Source organism: Neomonachus schauinslandi, chromosome 15 (assembly GCF_002201575.2).
Source record: "Neomonachus schauinslandi chromosome 15, ASM220157v2, whole genome shotgun sequence".
NCBI classification, from domain to species: domain Eukaryota; kingdom Metazoa; phylum Chordata; class Mammalia; order Carnivora; family Phocidae; genus Neomonachus; species Neomonachus schauinslandi.
The window spans coordinates 14,757,414-14,774,114 of NC_058417.1; the positions used below are offsets into that span (position 1 = coordinate 14,757,414).

General features: G+C 55.8%; 1 protein-coding gene across 1 annotated transcript; it reads right to left on the reverse strand.

Annotated features, from left to right (window-relative positions):
• Window positions 1-537: 537 nt before the first annotated feature.
• Window positions 538-16,670, reverse strand: WDR81 (WD repeat domain 81). The gene is made up of 10 exons (XM_021704025.2): window positions 12,762-16,670; window positions 6,840-6,947; window positions 6,389-6,579; window positions 6,077-6,267; window positions 5,651-5,816; window positions 5,396-5,561; window positions 4,029-4,715; window positions 3,247-3,392; window positions 2,788-2,967; window positions 538-1,735 (listed from the first exon to the last, which is right to left on the reverse strand). The coding sequence occupies exons 1-10, from the start codon at window positions 16,435-16,437 to the stop codon at window positions 1,415-1,417; spliced, it is 5,832 nt and encodes a 1,943-aa protein (XP_021559700.1). The 5' UTR covers window positions 16,438-16,670; the 3' UTR covers window positions 538-1,414.
• Window positions 16,671-16,701: the final 31 nt, after the last annotated feature.

Genomic DNA, 16,701 nt, shown 5'->3' on the forward strand with positions numbered 1-16,701 from the left:
CCTACCAGCAACCCCATGAGGTGGGGGGGTTATCCTCACTTTAGTGGGATCAGAGAGGCTATGTGACATGCCCAAGGACAGAACTGGGTTCAGGGTCACATCCAGCTTCCCACTTACAATGTCCTTTCCTCTCTCCCATCCTGAGGGGAAGGAAGGGGCAGCTGCAGGAGCCTATGTGGGGAACCCAAGATGCCCATCCCCAAGCCTCACAAGCCCAGGATCCTGATTGGCTGCCTTTAGCCTGGATCTGGAAGGGGTGGGGAGAGGAGAGAGGGCCACAGCGCCAGCCAGCATCCTCCGGGCGGGAGCAATGCCTCCTTACCTTCCCCCAAGGCTGAGGGTTCAGGAAACTGGCCTGGGGCTGCGTGCACCAGAAGCCCTGTGCCCGTGGCACCCAAGACCAATGATCAGGCTGTCTCCCACCCTCCTGCCCTGCTCCTCACCCTCTCCTCACTGCCCTGGAAGCTGCTGCGTCTCAACTCTTCCCCACCCTGACGCCATCGTTAAGAAAAGCGTCACTCCGTTCCATGGCTCTTCCGAAGGATTTATTGGTCATATTTACATCTATTGCAAATAACGAGGAGGCAGTAGGGGCGCAGGCTCAGACCTCATCTCTGTTCCAGAATGTGAGGGTCCCGGGATGCCTGGGTCTTCCCGTCCCCTGGGAGAGACCTGAGATGCAGAGATCATTCTCACCCCTTCTCTCAGGGTGTTGGCCCACAAGGGTACTGGGCCCAGGGGCTGCCTCCTCAGTTCAAGGCACAAACACTGTGGTGAGGGGTGGGCAGGCAAGGCATGGGGTCACTCCTGGCAGGAACCAGCTGGCCCAGTCCATTTTCCCTCCCCTGGTCCTGCCCTCTTTCTTCCCCTACTGGTCCCACACTGGGCAAGGCATGGCTGGGTGGACACTTAAACCCCAGCCCAAGGCCCTTAACTCCTGGACCACAGCCAGCCCTCATTAGGGGCTGGAGTCCAAGCACCATCAGTGTCCTGGACTGGAGCAGCCGCCCTGGCCGTGTGAGAGCTCGGCAAGGAGCGGGGCATCCTTGGCTGGAGCCTGGCTGCACAGGGCCAGCCTCCCTTCCTCTTCGCACAGCTTCCCTGTCCCCATGTGGACCCAGAGGGCAGAGCTAGGGAGAAGGGAGGGCGATGCTTTCCCACGCTCTCGCTCTCGCTTCCTGCTGACTAGGGGCAGCATCTCCCCCAAGCCGTGAAGGAGATCCCTCCTGACAGCACTGGTGGCTCTGGCAGTTCGGGAGCCTGGACCCCTGCGTCACCGTAGCTGGCAGGCCACGTGGGCACTCGGGGTGCGCGGCCTGAGGCTTGCCCAAGAGGGAGCTGCTGGGAAAACAAGGGTGAGGGATGGACTCCGGGGGAATGTCTGCCCACCCTCGTTGGCCAGCCCCGCCTCAGCCTACGCCAGGAGGCGGATGACCCCGTTGTCCGAGCCCAGCAGGAGGTGGCGTTTGGTGGGCAGCAAGGCCAGGCTGGTGAGTGTGCCTCGGAAGTTCTCAGAGCTGAGCTTGGTGGTGGCCTGGGAGGGCGGCTCGAGCAGGGAGCAGACGCCGATCTTGTTGGCCACCGTGCCGGTGACCACCTCGCTGCCATACAGGTCGAAGGTGTGGATGGGGTCAGATGCTGACTTGTAGTGGTGCGTGGGCTTCTGTTCCAGCTCCTTCCACACGGTCAAGGAGTGGTCAGAGGAGGAGCTGACCAGGACACTGCCCTCCACCGCCTGCTCGGAGAGAAGAGAGCCTCAGCAGGGCCTGGGCCCTACCATGTGCCCAAGCTCCAGGGTCTTCTGATTACTCGCACAGGATCTCCCAGGAAGATAGGGGATCCTGGGCAGGTGACCAGCTGCCCCCGCTCCCACATCATATGAGTTAATGGGACTGTGACAAAGTGTCTTTAACCTAGTCATCCCTGCAACTTGAGCACTTACTACACCTAGGCGTTGTGTGAGGCATGCCATATGACTACATTTAATTTCCATGACAACTCGATGACGTAAATGCTGTTTGTTGTTGTGCCCATTTTACAGAGAAAGAACCCGAGGCTCATAAAAGTTAAGTAATCCTACCAAGGCCACACAGCCAGTAAGTGGCACCGCCAGGATTAACACCCAGGCTGCCCCGAAGCCCTCCTGACGCATCCTTGGAAGGTTCGAAGTGAAAGCCGCCGGGGCCCCTGGGTCCCCTGGGGTCCTGGACAGAGTTGGGGGCAGTCTGCCCTTAGCAGCGGCAGTGCAGGCCCCCTGGGTGCGATCAGGACAGGGAGTGCGCTGCCTGGAAACATCCTCCCACAAAGAGCCCTGTTCCTCCCCTGCTGTCCCTCCCTGGGCAGTTCCCTGAGGTCTGTGACTGAGAGTGGGCGGGGGTAGGGGCAGGATCCCTAGGCCGGGATGTCCCTGCCCCCACCAGGGCAGCCCAGCATGCGGCATGGACTCTGCTCCGTGGTCTGGGGGCAGTAAACAGCCTCCCGGCTGAGCTTTATTTAACCTGAACTGGGTCACGGACAGGGCCTGACCCCTGATCCTCCAAGCAAGGCAAATATGGACAAGGGTTACTCATTAGAGCATCCCCAGGGAGCAGCAGGGTCAGCTCTCCCCCTGCTTCCCGCCCCCACGGGCCGCCCGCCACCAGGGCCCCTGCAGCGCAGCTGGCTCCTAACCCTCTCTGCCCGTCAGCCCTGGGGCAGGTCCAAAGGAGATCATCTCAGCTGGAGCCTGTCCCAGGTGGGCCTTAAGAGGACCCGGAGTGAGGTGGGGAAGGGGACCCGGTCAGTCACCTTAATCTGCAGGATGTCCCCCTCGTGGGCCGGCCAGCCACGCAGAACCAGGCCAGTACGGGTGTCCAGGAGCACCATGAAGCCCGAGGAGAAGCCAGCCACCACGCTACGGCCACTGGGGCTGACGGCCAGGGAGCGGACGAGCCCAGGGTTCAGCCCGCCGCCGAGGCGGAACTCGTGCTGCAGAGAAGGACGTGAGCTAAAGTGCTGCCACCCACCCCAACCCATTTCTCCGAGCTCCCGTTCACCCCCAAGCGCACACAGCTGAAGGGCCTGATCCTCTATCCCCTCCCCCTCCATCAAGCGGACGGCTCCCCTTCGTTTCAGATCAGAGTCCCACCCCCCAGGGTTTGCTGCTGTGGATGACTGGTCTAAACTCCACCCTGGCCTTCTCTCTTCGGTGTCTCTCCTCCCTGCCGGGCATCCAGGCCAGGGCTCAGGGAACCGGACGCCCCTGACCTGCAGGCCAGGCTTCCTGCAGTCCACAAAGCGCAGGGTCGAGTCAGAGCTGGCCATGGTGATGCTGGTATGCGGGGCGGGCATGACGGCCACAGCAGTCAGGGGCACCCGGCTGTCCCACGGCTCCATCACGCGAAGGGTCTTCCCTGGGAAGGAAAGGCGCAGTGCATCTGGGGTCCCAGTAGCTGATGGAAGCACCCCAACTCTTCCTATCTCCCTGACCGACCCTGGATCTGCCTCCCATATCCCAGAGGACCTAAGAAAATGCTAAAGATGTTTTTCGACTCTCCCACCTTCCTGCTTCCGTGGCCAGGCCAGGCTCCGGTCCCCAAAGCAACCTCTTCTCTTCCCACGACGCCCCCTGACCAAATGCTAACTCTTCTCAGTCCACCTCAATGCTACTCTAGCCCCTCCTCCTTTAAAAACCTTATTAACCTTATTTCTCCCCCCGGCCCCGATGCCAAAAAATAATCAAGCAACCATTTGCCAAACTTGTATGACGTGCCACATGTTAAGCCAAACTCCTACGTGCATCTTCTGACCCCAGTCTGATTCCCATTTTACAGATGGGAAAACGAACGCCTCCAGCTGGCAGAACCAATTCAAGCTCAGGGCTCACGGATTCCAACTCAGGTCTAACTGCTCCTCCATGCGGCCTCACTGGGTCGCCCCACACCACACGCCATTACACCCCAACTGCCCAACCCTGGGTCCCCATACCCAGAGGCCTGGCAGGGCACAGGACGGCAGCAAGAGAACAGGCCTCACCTGGGCCCGCTCACCTGTGAAGGGGTCCCAGACGTGCACAGCCCCGTCGCAGCTCACCACGTACTGTGGGGCCTCGAGCTGGCCCACGAAGAAGACGCTCTTGCGGTGCTGAGCATAGACGAGGCGCGGGGCCGTCTCAGCAGTGCCGTCCCCAGAGTTGTAGAGAGGCCAGAGGCGCACCGTGCGGTCCTTGCTGCCGCTCAGGAAGAAGTCCTCACTGCTCAGGGGCGCCACGCCCTTGACGGCCCCCGAGTGGCCCGGGAAGCTCTGCAGGCGGATCTGATGGAAGTGGAAGTGGGCATCCTGCTGGCTCACGCCAATCTCGTACTGCCAGTACGCCAGCCAGTTCCCGCTCAGCCCGTGGGCGCTCCGTGGCAGCTCCCGCTTCAGCGCGTGGTCCTCCTCGCTGCGGAGGCCCCCGCTGCCTGCCCCCGGGATGGGGCCCAGCAAGCCGGGGCTCTCGGGCTGAGAGTCGTCAGGAATCTGGATGCGGTTCCCCACCAGGACGCTCCCAAAGGTCCCCGAGTGGCCGTCATCCCGCGGGCAGCCCCCACTCTGGGGGTCCCACTCGGGGCCGGTGCTGGGCACGGGGGGCTCCACACTGGCGGGGCTGTGGCTGCTTGGACTGATGCTCTCCAAATACAGCCCCGCCAGCTCCCCGACCAGCTCGTGGTTGGGGATGATTTTCCTGATGATGTCACCTGGATGGGAATGGGAGTGGTCCTACGGTTAGGGAAGATGGCAGGCAGCTGCCACCACCCAGCCAAGGCTTGGGAACCACAGAAGACAGGGCAGGTACTGGCTGTGCAACTCTGGGCAAGGAACTCTTCGTCTCTGAGCCTGTTTCTTCCCTAGAAAAACATGGATTCATTCACACGAGCGTCCTCTACATGTCCTGGGCGCCATGTGGCGCGTCGGAAACAGAATGGTGAGAAAGAGAGCCGCTGTGCTCTCCCTCCCAGGACCCAGGTTTCGGTGGAGGAACGAGAGCATATCTGACCACACAGGGCTGCTCATCCTATTCAGGGAGCCAACACACAGAACCGCTCAGCGGTGCCGGGCCCGCACGGGAGGATACACAGACGGCGGGCCGCATATTCCTCTCAGAAGCTCCTGGAGAGGTCCGTACATCAGCGTGATGGCCCTGCCTTCCCCAGGGATACTCTAGACCAGCCCCGGGCCCTCCCTGCTGGCTAATGCTCAGTCCCTGTTTCTACGTCACCTTGGGACTCCGAGGTCTGAGGCCAAATCCCTTTGCCCTGATGCAGAACACCGTGCTGAACACCCACTATGGACTCTGGGGGCAAGGGGAGCACGGAGCCCTCCCGGGGGAAGAGACAGAGCCCCAAAGGCTTTGCAAGGGAATGTGGTGGGGCAGTACCCAATAGGCAGGAGAAGGGCACGTAGATTGTGTACGCCATCTCCAAGGTGAACACCTTCTGCAGCTCGTCCAGCAGGCTGGGGTCCACTAGCCGCCGCTGCCCATCAGAGAAGGCCACCTCTGGCAGCTGGCCCTCGATGTGGCCCACGGGATCCAGCTTCAGATCCTGTGGGCAGGGCAGCCCGGGGAGTCAGCCAAGTTCACGGCCCCCTGGCCAGCCCAACCCAGCCAGGTAAGGGAAGTAGGTCTGCCTACCTGATGCCGAAGCTCGTGCAGCTGAGAAAAGACTTGAAAGAAGGTGGCCACAGGCTCGCTCAGGTGCTGCTGGACCATCTCCTGTCCAATGCGCAGGCATATGAGGGCGATTAGGCTGATGGTTTTCACACACAGGACAGTCCGGGCCTGGGCCCCACTCGGGAACCTGGAAAGAGAGTACATGAGCTCCAGCGCCCCCCACCCCTCACTCTGCAGGACTTGCACAGAATCTACAAGACCAATTGGTCCAAGCCAGATAAGGAAACTGAGGCACAGAAAGAAGGTGCGGCTTGCTCAGGATTGCACCGCTGGATCAGAACCAGGACTCCTGACACCCAGTCCAGTCTCACTCCCAAGCTTCCCAGCCCTCCCGGGTAGCCCCCTCAGCCGGGCTACTCCCTGCACAGGGGAATGGCAGCAGCCTACCCAGTGACGAGGGATGTGAGAAAGCTGAGCACGGGGAGTAAGACCTCGTGGCTGATTCGGGGCAGGATGTCCATGAGGGTGGTGTCCGAGAGGTACACAATGATCTTCTGGGTCAGAGTCACCGCCGCCAGCAGGCCTGCCTCCTTACGGCTGTTCAGTCGACTGGGGCCTGAGGTGCTACCTGGGGCCACCTAGGGCCACAGAGTAGATGAGGGCCAGGCTGCCCAAGGACCCCCCCCGGAGCCCCCAGATTGCCCAAGTCTGCCCTCAAGCTCCCTGGCCTCCCCTGAGGCTGCCAAATCAGTGACTGACCAGGTAGCTAATGTAGGGCAGGTACTGGTAGGTGAGGACAGGCTCCCCGTACAGATGGGCGATGTGCAGGAGGCAGTTGAGCACGGGTCCTGACACTACATCACCCAGTACTGGTCTCTTTTGGTAGATGTTGCCAGCACTCAGCGGGGGGCTCTCACCGCTGCTCGCCGTGAATTGCTGCCGAGTGGGCCCTGCCAAGGAAGAACCGGCAGCCTTGAGTAGCTCGCGGCAGGCAGGGGGGAGGTCAGTCTTCCAGGAACCATGGTAGCCACTCCTGCTCCCTCTAGCATGGGGCCCACCCCATGCCCTACCCAAGGGAGGAAGTAGCTTACAGACCGGGACCCAGGACCTGGCAGGGACGTGGAAGTGGGAAGGATCCCCTACAGGGGGCTGAAGATGGACAGAGGGTCTGAGATGAAGCCCCATCTCCAGCACCGACCACAGGCCTTACCAACATAACAAGATGTCAGCAAGCGGAGCAGGTTCCGGGCCACGTAGCGAGAGGCCACCGTGGGGCCAAGCTTGGCAGAGAGCCAGCGGACCATCTTGCAGGCCGTATCTGCAAGGCATGAGCAGGCCCTGAGCTCATGAGATAACGGAGTGGCTTGCCACTCCTCCCACCCCACCCCAGGCACCCCGCCTAGCCAATCCTGGCTGCAAACCTGCCCAGGAGCCCAGCCAATGCTGGGTGCCCCACACCACCACCCCTTATTCCACAGTGGCAGAGGTAGCCTGTGGCTTTGGGACTGCCCAGGTGACCCTGGCTTCGGGGCTGCTCCAGGACCCTCTCCTCAGGCACAACTTCCAGGGAAGTTATCCTTTCAGTGAATCTTCTTAAGCTACTAAATGAAGCCTGGCCAGGCCCAGCTCCCTCCCCGTGGCTTTTGCTCCCTCTTCTTCCCTCCACTCTCCCTGTCTAACCATGCTAGCCTTTCATGGATTCTTTAATGGGACCATAGACAGTCATAGAGCCTCACACATGCTGTTCCCTCTGCCCGGTATGCTCTTCCCACTGCAGGCCCTACCATTTTTGCCTTGCTATCTCCTATTCATTGGACCTCAACCGTCTCTACTTTTTTTTTTTTCTCCTAAAGATTTTATTTATTTATTTGATAGAGGGAGAGCTAGAGAGCACGGGTTGGGGGGGAGGGGCAGAGGGAGAGGGAGAAGCAGACTCCCGCTGAGCAAGGAGCCCAACATGGGGCTCAATCCCAGGACCCTGAGATCATGACCTGAGCCAAAGGCAGATGCTTAACCGACTGAGCCACCCAGGTGCCCCTGGCTCTACTTTCATGGAAGCCTTATCTGACCCCTGAAAACTAGATCTAAGCCCTATTTATATTCCCTTGTAGCACCTAGCCCTGTTCTTTACAGCATTACTTTACTCTAAGACTGTCTACAATGTGGCACCTCCTCTGCTAGAGGTGAGCTCCAGGAAGGCAGGCCCACATCTGTGCTGCATGTGAATCTGTTTAATCCACTCCTTGGCACAGCCTAGGTACTCAGAAATGTTGAATGAAAACCAGAGTGGAGAAAAGTTAATACCTATTTTTCTCAAACTATCTAAAAAATAGAAGAGGAAGGAAAATTTCCAAATTCATTCTATGAAACAGTATTACCTTGATACTAAAACTAGATAAAGACACTAAGAGAACTAGAGGCCATTATCTCTGATGACTATAGATACAGAAATCCTCAACAAAATACTAGCACACTGAGGGGCGCCTGGGTGGCTCAGTAGGTTAAGCGGCTGCCTTCAGTTCAGGTCATGATCCCAGGGTCTTGGGATCAAGTCCCGCATCGGGCTCTTTGCTCAGCAGGGAGCCTGCTTCTCCCTCTCCCTCTGCCTGCTGCTTCCCCTGCTTGTGCTCTCTCACTCTCTGTCAAATAAATAAATAAAATCTTTAAAAAAAAAAAATACTAGCAAACCGAATCCAACAACACATTAAGAAATTCACGATGATCAAGTGGGATTTATTCCTGGGATGCAAGGATGGTTCAGTATTTGCAAATCAACCAACATGATACATCACATCAACAAGAGAAAGGATGAAAACCATATGACCGGGCACCTGGGTGGCTCAGTCATTAAGCGTCTGCCTTTGGCTCAGGTCATGATCCCAGGGTCCTGGGATCAAGTCCCACATCTCGCTCCCTGCTTAGCGGGGAGCCTGCTTCTCCCTCTCCCTGCAGCTCCCCTTGCTTGTACTCTCTCTCTCTGTCAAATAAATCAATAAAATCTTTTTAAAAAATGAAAGGAAAAAAAGAAAAACATGATCATTTCAACAGCTGCAGAAAAAGCATTTGACAAAGTACAACATCCGCTCACGATAAAAACCCTCAACAAAGGAGGTTTAGAGGGAACATACCTCAACATAATAAAGGCCTTATATGAAAAACCCACAGCAAATATCATCCTCAATGGGGAAAAACTAGGAGCTTTTCCCCTAAGGTCAGGAATAAGACAAAGATGTCCAGTCTCACCACTGGGAAATCCGAACCACAGCAATTAGACAAAAAGAAATTAAAAAAAAAAATGGTAAGGAAGAAGTAAAAGAAGAAGTAAAACTTTCACTATTTGTAGATGACATGATACTATATATAGAAAACCAGGGGCGCCTGGGTGGCTCAGTTGTTAAGCGTCTGCCTTCGGCTCAGGTCGTGGTCCCAGGGTCCTGGGATCGAGCCCCACGTTGGGCTCCCTGCTCAGCAGGAAGCCTGCTTCTCCCTCTCCCACTCCCTCTGCTTGTGTTCCTGCTCTCACTCTCTCTCTCTCTCTGTCAAATAAATAAATAAAATCTTAAAAAAAAAAAAAAGAAGAAGAAAAGAAAAGAAAACCATGAAGACTCCACCAAAAAAGTACTAGCCCTGATAAATGAATTCAGTAAAGTCACAGGATGCAAAATCAATGTACAGAAATGCACTTCTATACGCTAATAATAAAGCAACAGAAAGTGAAATTAAGAAAACACTCCCATTTATAATCGCACCAAAAATAACAAAATGCCTAGGAATAAATTTAACCAAAGAGGCAAAAGACCTATACTTTGAAAAATATAAAACACTGATGAAAGAAATTGAAGACAACACAAAGAAATGGAAAAGCATTCCATGTTCATGGATTGGAAGAACGGATATTGTTAAAATGTCTAAACCACCCAAAGCACTCTACAAATTTAACGCAATCCCTACCAAAATACCAACAGCATTTTTCACAGAACTAGAACAAACAATCCTAAAATTATTATGGAACCATAAAGAACCCCAAATAGCCAAAGCAATCTTGAAAAAGAAAAGCTGGAGGCATCACAATTCCAGACTGCAAGTTATATTACAAAGCTGTAGCAATCATAACAGTATGATACTGGCACAAAAAAAGACACACAGATCAAGGGAACAAAATAGAAAAACCAGAAATAAATCTACAATTATATGGTCAACTGATCTTAAGCAAAGGAAGAAAAGAAAGACTATACAACAGGGCGCCTGGGTGGCTCAGTTGGTTAAGCGACTGCCTTCGGCTCAGGTCATGACCCTGGAGTCCCGGGATCGAGTCCCGCATCGGGCTCCCTGCTCGGCAGGGAGTCTGCTTCTCCCTCTGACCCTCCTCCCTCTCATGCTCTGTGTCTCTTGTTCTCTCTCTCGCAAATAAATAAAATCTTAAAAAAAAAAAAAAAGACTATACAACAAGAAAAAGTCTCTTCGTCAAATGGCGAAAAACTGGACAGCTACATGCAAAAGAATCAAACTGGGGGGCTTGGGTGGCTCAGTCAGTCTTGCACCCTATTCTTGATTTCAGCTCAGGTCTTGATCTCAGGGTCTTGAGTTCAAGCCCCACATTGGGCTCCACCTAGAGTGGAGCCTACTTAAAAAAAAAAAAAAATCAAACTGGCCCACTTTCTTACACCATACACAAAAACAAACTCAAAATATTGAGAAAAAATTAAAAATAATCTCAATATGGATTAAAGACCTAAATATGAGACCTGAAACCATAAAAATCCTAGAAGAGAGCACAGGCAATAATTTCTCTGACATCAGCAGTAGCAACATCTTTCTAGATAGGTCTCCTGAGGCAAGGGAAATAAAAGCAAAAATAAACTACTGGGACTACATCAAAATAAAAAGCTTCTGCACAGCAAAGGAAACAATCAACAAAACTAAAAGACAACCTAAAGAATGGGAGATCATATCTTTAAATGACATATCTGATAAAGGCTTAGTATCCAAAATATATTAAGAACTGCTACAGTAAGTCAACACCCAAAACACAAATAATCCAATTAAAAAATGGACAGAAGACAGGAACAGACATTTCTCCAAAGAAGACATACAGACGGCCAACAGACACATGAAAAGATGCTCAACATCACCCATCATCAGGGAAATGTAAATTAAAACTACAATATCATCTCACACCTGTCAGAATGGCTAAAATCAACAACACAAGAAACAAGTGTTGGTGAAGATGAGGAGAAAAAGGAACCCTTGTGCACTGATGGTGGGAATGCAAACTGCTGCAGCCACTATAGAAGACAGTTGGGAGGTTCCTCAAAAATTAAAAATAGGGAGGTGCCTGGGTGGCTCAGTTGGTTGAATGTCTGCCTTCGGCTCAGGTCATGATCTCAGGGTCCTAGGATCAAGCCCCGCATCAGGCTCCCTGCTCGGTGGGAGGCCTGCTTCTCCCTCTCCCACTCCCTCCCCCCACTCATTTTCTCTCTCTCTCTAGTAAATAAATAAAATCTTTAAAAACCAAAGTTAAAGGGGTGCCTGGGTGGCTCAGTCGTTAAGCGTCTGCCTTTGGCTCAGGTCATGATCCCAGGGTCCTGGGATCGAGCCCCGCATCGGGCTCCCTGCTCCGCGGGAAGCCTGCTTCTCCCTCTCCCACTCCCCCTGCTTGTGTTCCCTCTCTCACTATGTCTCTTGTCTGTCAAATAAATTAATAAAATCTTAAAAAATAAATAAATAAAAATTTTAAAAAAAGTTAAAAATAGAACTACCCTATGATCCAATAATTGCACTACTGGTATTTACCCCCAAAATACAAAAACACTAATTCAAAGGGATACATGCACCCCTATGTTTTTGCAGCATTATTTCCAGCAGCCAAACTATGGAAGCAGCCCAAGTGTCCACTGATAGATGAATGGATAAAGAAGATGTAGTACAGGGATGCCTGGGTGGCTCAGTAGGTTAAGCGTCTGCCTTTGGCTCGGGTCATGATCCCAGGGTCCTGGGATCGAGTCCCGTATTGGGCTCCTTGCTCAGCGGGGAGCCTGCTTCTCCCTCTCCCTCTGCCTGCCGCTCCCTCTGCTTGTGCTCTCTCTCCGACAAATAAAAAAAAAAATCTTAAAAAAAGGATGGGGTGCCTGGGTGGCTCAGTTGGTTAAGTGACTGCCTTCGGCTCAGGTCATGATCCTGGAGTCCCGGGATCGAGTCCCGCATCGGGCTCCCTGCTCAGCGGGGAGTCTGCTTCTCCCTCTGACCCTCCCCCCTCTCATGCTCTATCTCATTCTCTCTCTCAAATAAATAAATAAAATCTTTAAAAAAAAAATTAAAAATAAATAAATAAATAAAGGATGTAATATATACACAATGGAATATTATTCAGCCATAAAAAGGAATCGTATCTTGCCATTTGCAACAACATGAATGGACCTAGAGTATAATGCTAAGCAAAATAAGTCAGCCAGAGAGAGACAAATCCCTTATGATTTCACTCATATGTGGAATTTAAGAAACAAAACAAAAGAGCATGGGGTGCCTGGGTGGCACAGTTGGTTAAGTGTCCGACTCTTGGTTTTGGCTCAGGTCATGATCTCAGGGTCGTGAGACCGAGCCCTGCGTCAGGCTCGGTGCTCAGTGCAGAGTCTGCTTAAGATACTCTCTCCCTCTCCCTCGGCCCCTCCCCAGCATGTGTGCATGCTTGTGCGTGCTCTCTCTCAAATAAATAAATCTTAAAAAAAAAAAAAAAAAAGAGCAAAGAAGCAAGAGAGAGAGACAAACCAAAAAACAGACTTAACTCTAGAGAAAGAACAAATTGATGGTGACCAGAGGGGAAGAGGGTGGGGGGATGGGGGAAATAGGTGGTGGGGATTAAGAGTACACTTGCCGTGATGAGCACAGAGTAATGTACAGAATTGTTGGATCACCATATAATACATGTGAAACTAATAAAACACTGCATGTTAAATATACTGGAATTAAAAAAAAAAAAAAACACCACAGGGTGCCTGGCTGGCTCAGTCAGAAGAACACGGGACTCTTGATCTCAGGGTCATGAGTTTGAGCCCCATGTTGGGTGTAAAGATCACACACATACATAACCAACCAGAGGACTGTTTGACCAAGACCTTAAGGCCTGAGAACTCACCAAGGAGGATCTTCTGTTCTTTGCCTTCCGACTGCTCAGTCAGCGGCCCTTCCTCTTCCTCCCCATCTGTCTCGCCACCTCGGGCCACAACCGTATCCATGGACAGCACAGTGTCGGAGAGAGTGAGCTCAGATGCCCTGGTGATCTCGTCTTGCTCCCCGTCTCCCTCCTCCTCCTCCAACACCACACAGCCTTCCTCCTCCTCCTCTTCCTCCTCTGAGCCCTCGCTTTGCTTCAAGTCCTGGCTGCTGTCGCCTGACCTGAGGCTGCTCTTGTCCACAGGAGCACCGCCCTCATCTGCAGCCCGTTCCTCGCCCAGGGAGGTCTCGCTGGTGCTGCTCTTGTCACTCAGCCGACCCAGGCTCACGGACTCAGCTTCCTGGGGCTGTGGGGACTCAGCCACGTAGAGCCCAGCTTGGAAGTCCTCGGTCTCAGGGAGGTAGGCCTGGTCATGGAAGCTGACACCAGACGTGTAGTCTGGGAGCCCCAGGCCCGAGGAGGCAGCAGGCTCACCATCCATCTGAATCTCCTCCCTGAAAGCACAGGAGTTGGGCCTGGCCCCTGGGAGCTCACTCTCCTCATCCTCGGGGGCACCCGCCAGGCCCTTGCTTTCCTCCTGGGAGGCCTCCATGCCAGCCAGCACCTGTAGGACGTGGGGCAGCAGGTGGATGAGAAAGGCCTGCAGGCCCAGCCGCACCATCAGCTGGGCCACAAAGCAGTCCGTGTACAAGTAGAAGCGGCCGTGTAACCTGCAGGGGCTCTCGTAGGCACCAATGAGAGGCTTCAGGAGGTACTTATTAGCATTTTTGGGGCCCAGGGCCTTAGCAACAGGTTCAAATAGGTACCAGGCTGTGTACACGGCCGTGTGCTCCTCAGACATGAGTGACAGCACGAAGGGCAGCAGGATCTCCAAGCCCTCCGGTGTGATGTCACCCAGCACTGCACCCAGTTGCTGCCACAGAGCAAACACCAGCTCCCGCCCCTGGGCCTCGTCCTCCACACGTCTTGCCTGATACAGGAGGATGAACTTGTGTAGCGCCGGGAAGTACAGGGGGAAGGGAACCACAGAGCTGAAGGGGCTGAGGAGCTGGGCCGGGCAGGGTGGGGGCAATCCCTGGGAGACGGGCCTGTACTCAAAGAGTGGGGCCAGCTTGCCCCTCCCTGCTACCACAGGGCCTTCAGGTCCACTTAGCTGCAGGAGTATGTCCAGCACGGGCTGCAGAGACACGGGGACCTCCTTGGGGTGGCGAAGGCAGAGCCCCCGAACAGCCTCAAAGCGTACCCACAAAGGTGCATCAGGCTGCAGTGTTCGGACCCTGGTGGCAAACACCATCTCGGCCAACAGAACCCCCAGCGCCTGCATGTCCCGATGGAAGAGTTCCCGCAGCTGCACGGCTGGCTGTACCTGGGGCTGCTCAGACACCTCCAACTGGCTCCCTAGGCCTTTGGTCAGGAAGTTGCCCAGTTTCTCTAGCCCTTCCAGAGCCTGCACAGGATTGAAGCCCTCGGGAAGAAGAATCTTCCCCTCCTCACCTTCCCCAGGGTCTGCCCCAGCAGGTTTGCTCCTGCGGCCTGGTCGAGAGGCCGAGGCCACTGAGAAAGACAGGAGGCCCGGGGGCGCTTGACTAGAGGCAGATGAGGAGGAACCTGGCTGGTCACCCGCTTTCCCCGTGAGGGAGATGGAATCCAGAGCTTCAGTGGCCTGTTCCAAGTCATCTTCCCCTGCCACAGGCCGGTCTCTGACCCAGCCAGCCTCACAGGGAGTGGCCTCCAAAACCAGCCTGCCCACCCCATTTGTAAGCTGTCCAGGTAAGTCCTCCCGGCCTATGCTCTCCTGGATGGTCTGGAACAGCACTCTAGGGATGAGTGGGGGCTCAGGGGCAAGGGCAGGAGCCCCAGCCAGGCGTTGGGGGTGCGGCTGATCGAAGAGCTGCACCACGCCATAGCTGGTCAGGTGCGTGTGGGCATCTACCAGGTGCAGACACACATTCTTCTCTTTCACAGCCTCCTTGCCCTGGAGTTTGTAGCCAAATGTGAGGTCAATCCAATGGTGCAGGTCCTGGGACACCTCTCGGCTCTCCAACAGCGCCCGGTGGGCGGACACGAACTCCTGGCTGGAGCCGCACCAGGCTGGCACATCCAGGTCAGGCATGTCGGGGTGGATGGAGGAGAAGATGGAGGGATCGGTGTAGAACTCAGGAATGCACTCGTCAGGTGTCCAGCTCTGCATGCGCTCCATGCTGGCGGGATACTCGTGGGGCTCCCATTGTGCACGCACATGTCCACAGAGCACCGAGCGGGGTGTCCGCCGAGCCTTGTACACATAATACGTGATGTCGGAGAGCACATCTGAGATGTGGTGAGGAACATGAGGTGGCTCCCCACCACCCGCACCACCGGCTACAAACGCCTGCCGCGTCATCTCATATGTGAAGTCCAGCTGTTTATCCCCCTTGTTGAGGCGGAACTTGGACTTGCGTAGGTCTCGAAAGCGCCCATGGGGTGTGGTGAAGTCCACCACCCAGGGTAGCACTGGATGGTAGTTGGGATCCCCCTGCCGCCGACCTGCCAACCTATTTAGCTGCATGAGGTAGTGGAAGTTGCTGATGCGGCCATGGACCCAATCTAGCACAAGGCCCCGAAGTTCCTCCTGGCAGGTGGGACACCCAGGTCCCCCTCCTCCCTCCTCCCCAGGTGCAATGCCTGGCCCATCCCTTGCCACAGGGCTCTCCTCATTCTCATCCTCCTGGGGCCTCTCATAAGCACTCAGGTCCAGCCGAAGCTCACTGCAAAGCTTCTCGTCTAGGGCGATGTGGTGCAAAGTTAGCGCCCCGCAGGCCAGTCCCTGGCGGTGACAGGCATCCATAGCCCTCAGCACACGGAAGAGAATGAAGAGCACCTTAGCTTGGCTGTTGGTCAGCTTGGCAGGGCTGAAGGTGACCACATCATGCAGGGAGAACTGCACGTACGGGTGCACCACGTAGAGCATCTCTGGAGACTCCAGCAGGGCCTCAGCTCGCAAAAGACTGGGACAGGCCAGGCTGCCCCGAGGGGGACAGGGACCATCTCTTGCGGATGATGGGCATTGGGTAAATTCACCCACCAACAGGAAGGAACAACCATAGACCCTCTGCAGAGCCTGTCGTACTAAGTCCAGCGCAGGGACAGCTGAAGGGGCAGGGCTATGACTATAGGGCTGCCCGTAAGTACGATAAGCATGACGCCACAGGTTGCGATAATTCTGGGCAGCCACATCCTGCATGAAGCGAGTGAGGGTCTCAGGGCTGCTGGACCCTTCCTCAGAGGGCAAGCCGCCGCCCAGGGGGTAGGACAGCCTCCGTTTCCGCAGCCCGTGCACCTCCACGCGCGTCCAGCCGGCGGGCAGCTTCTGCACGGAGCGCTGCAGAAGAGTCCTCACTTCCGCCTCGCTCAGGCCCTCTGCCCGGGGGCAGGGTCCGGGGGGCAGCCGGCGCTCGCGGAGGCTGGCCAGCCAGCGCGCTGGCACTAGGGCCACCACGTGGGGGCCCCCCGGGGCCGGAGCCAGCTGCCGGGCATCGATGTTCAGGTCCCTTTCCACGCTCTGGAGCAGCTCCTCCATGGCGGGGCTTGGGGGCGGGGACCAGCCGTCGGCCCCGTGGGTAGGAGCGACTTCCCGCCCCTTGCTCCCCAGCGCCATCCCCTCCCGGCCGCCTGGGGGCAGCGCGGGGCTGAGCCCGGCCACGGCCCTGCCCGCGACGGTTTCCGGGGTGCCAGGCCGGGCGGGGAGGGATGGGCGAGGGACCGGGCCCTCGCGGCGGGGGCGGGGAGCCGGGGACAGAGGAAGGGAGGGCGGGGACGCTCTTACCCCTCTGCAGGGTCCCGCGCTCCGGGCGCAGCCGGGCAGGGGCTGCGGGGCGCCTGAGTCGGGCTCTGCCGTGACCGGTCAGCTGACGCGGCTCAC

Coding starts and splice junctions, on each gene's coding strand:
- WDR81 (XM_021704025.2), bottom strand. CDS start 16,437: ATGGCGCTGGGGAGCAAGGGGCGGGAAGTCGCTCCTACCCACGGGGCC. Junction 6,948..12,761: donor AGAACAGAAGATCCTCCTTG/GTGAGTTCTCAG, acceptor CATGCCTTGCAG/ATACGGCCTGCAAGATGGTC. Junction 6,580..6,839: donor GCTGACATCTTGTTATGTTG/GTAAGGCCTGTG, acceptor CTTCCTTGGCAG/GGCCCACTCGGCAGCAATTC.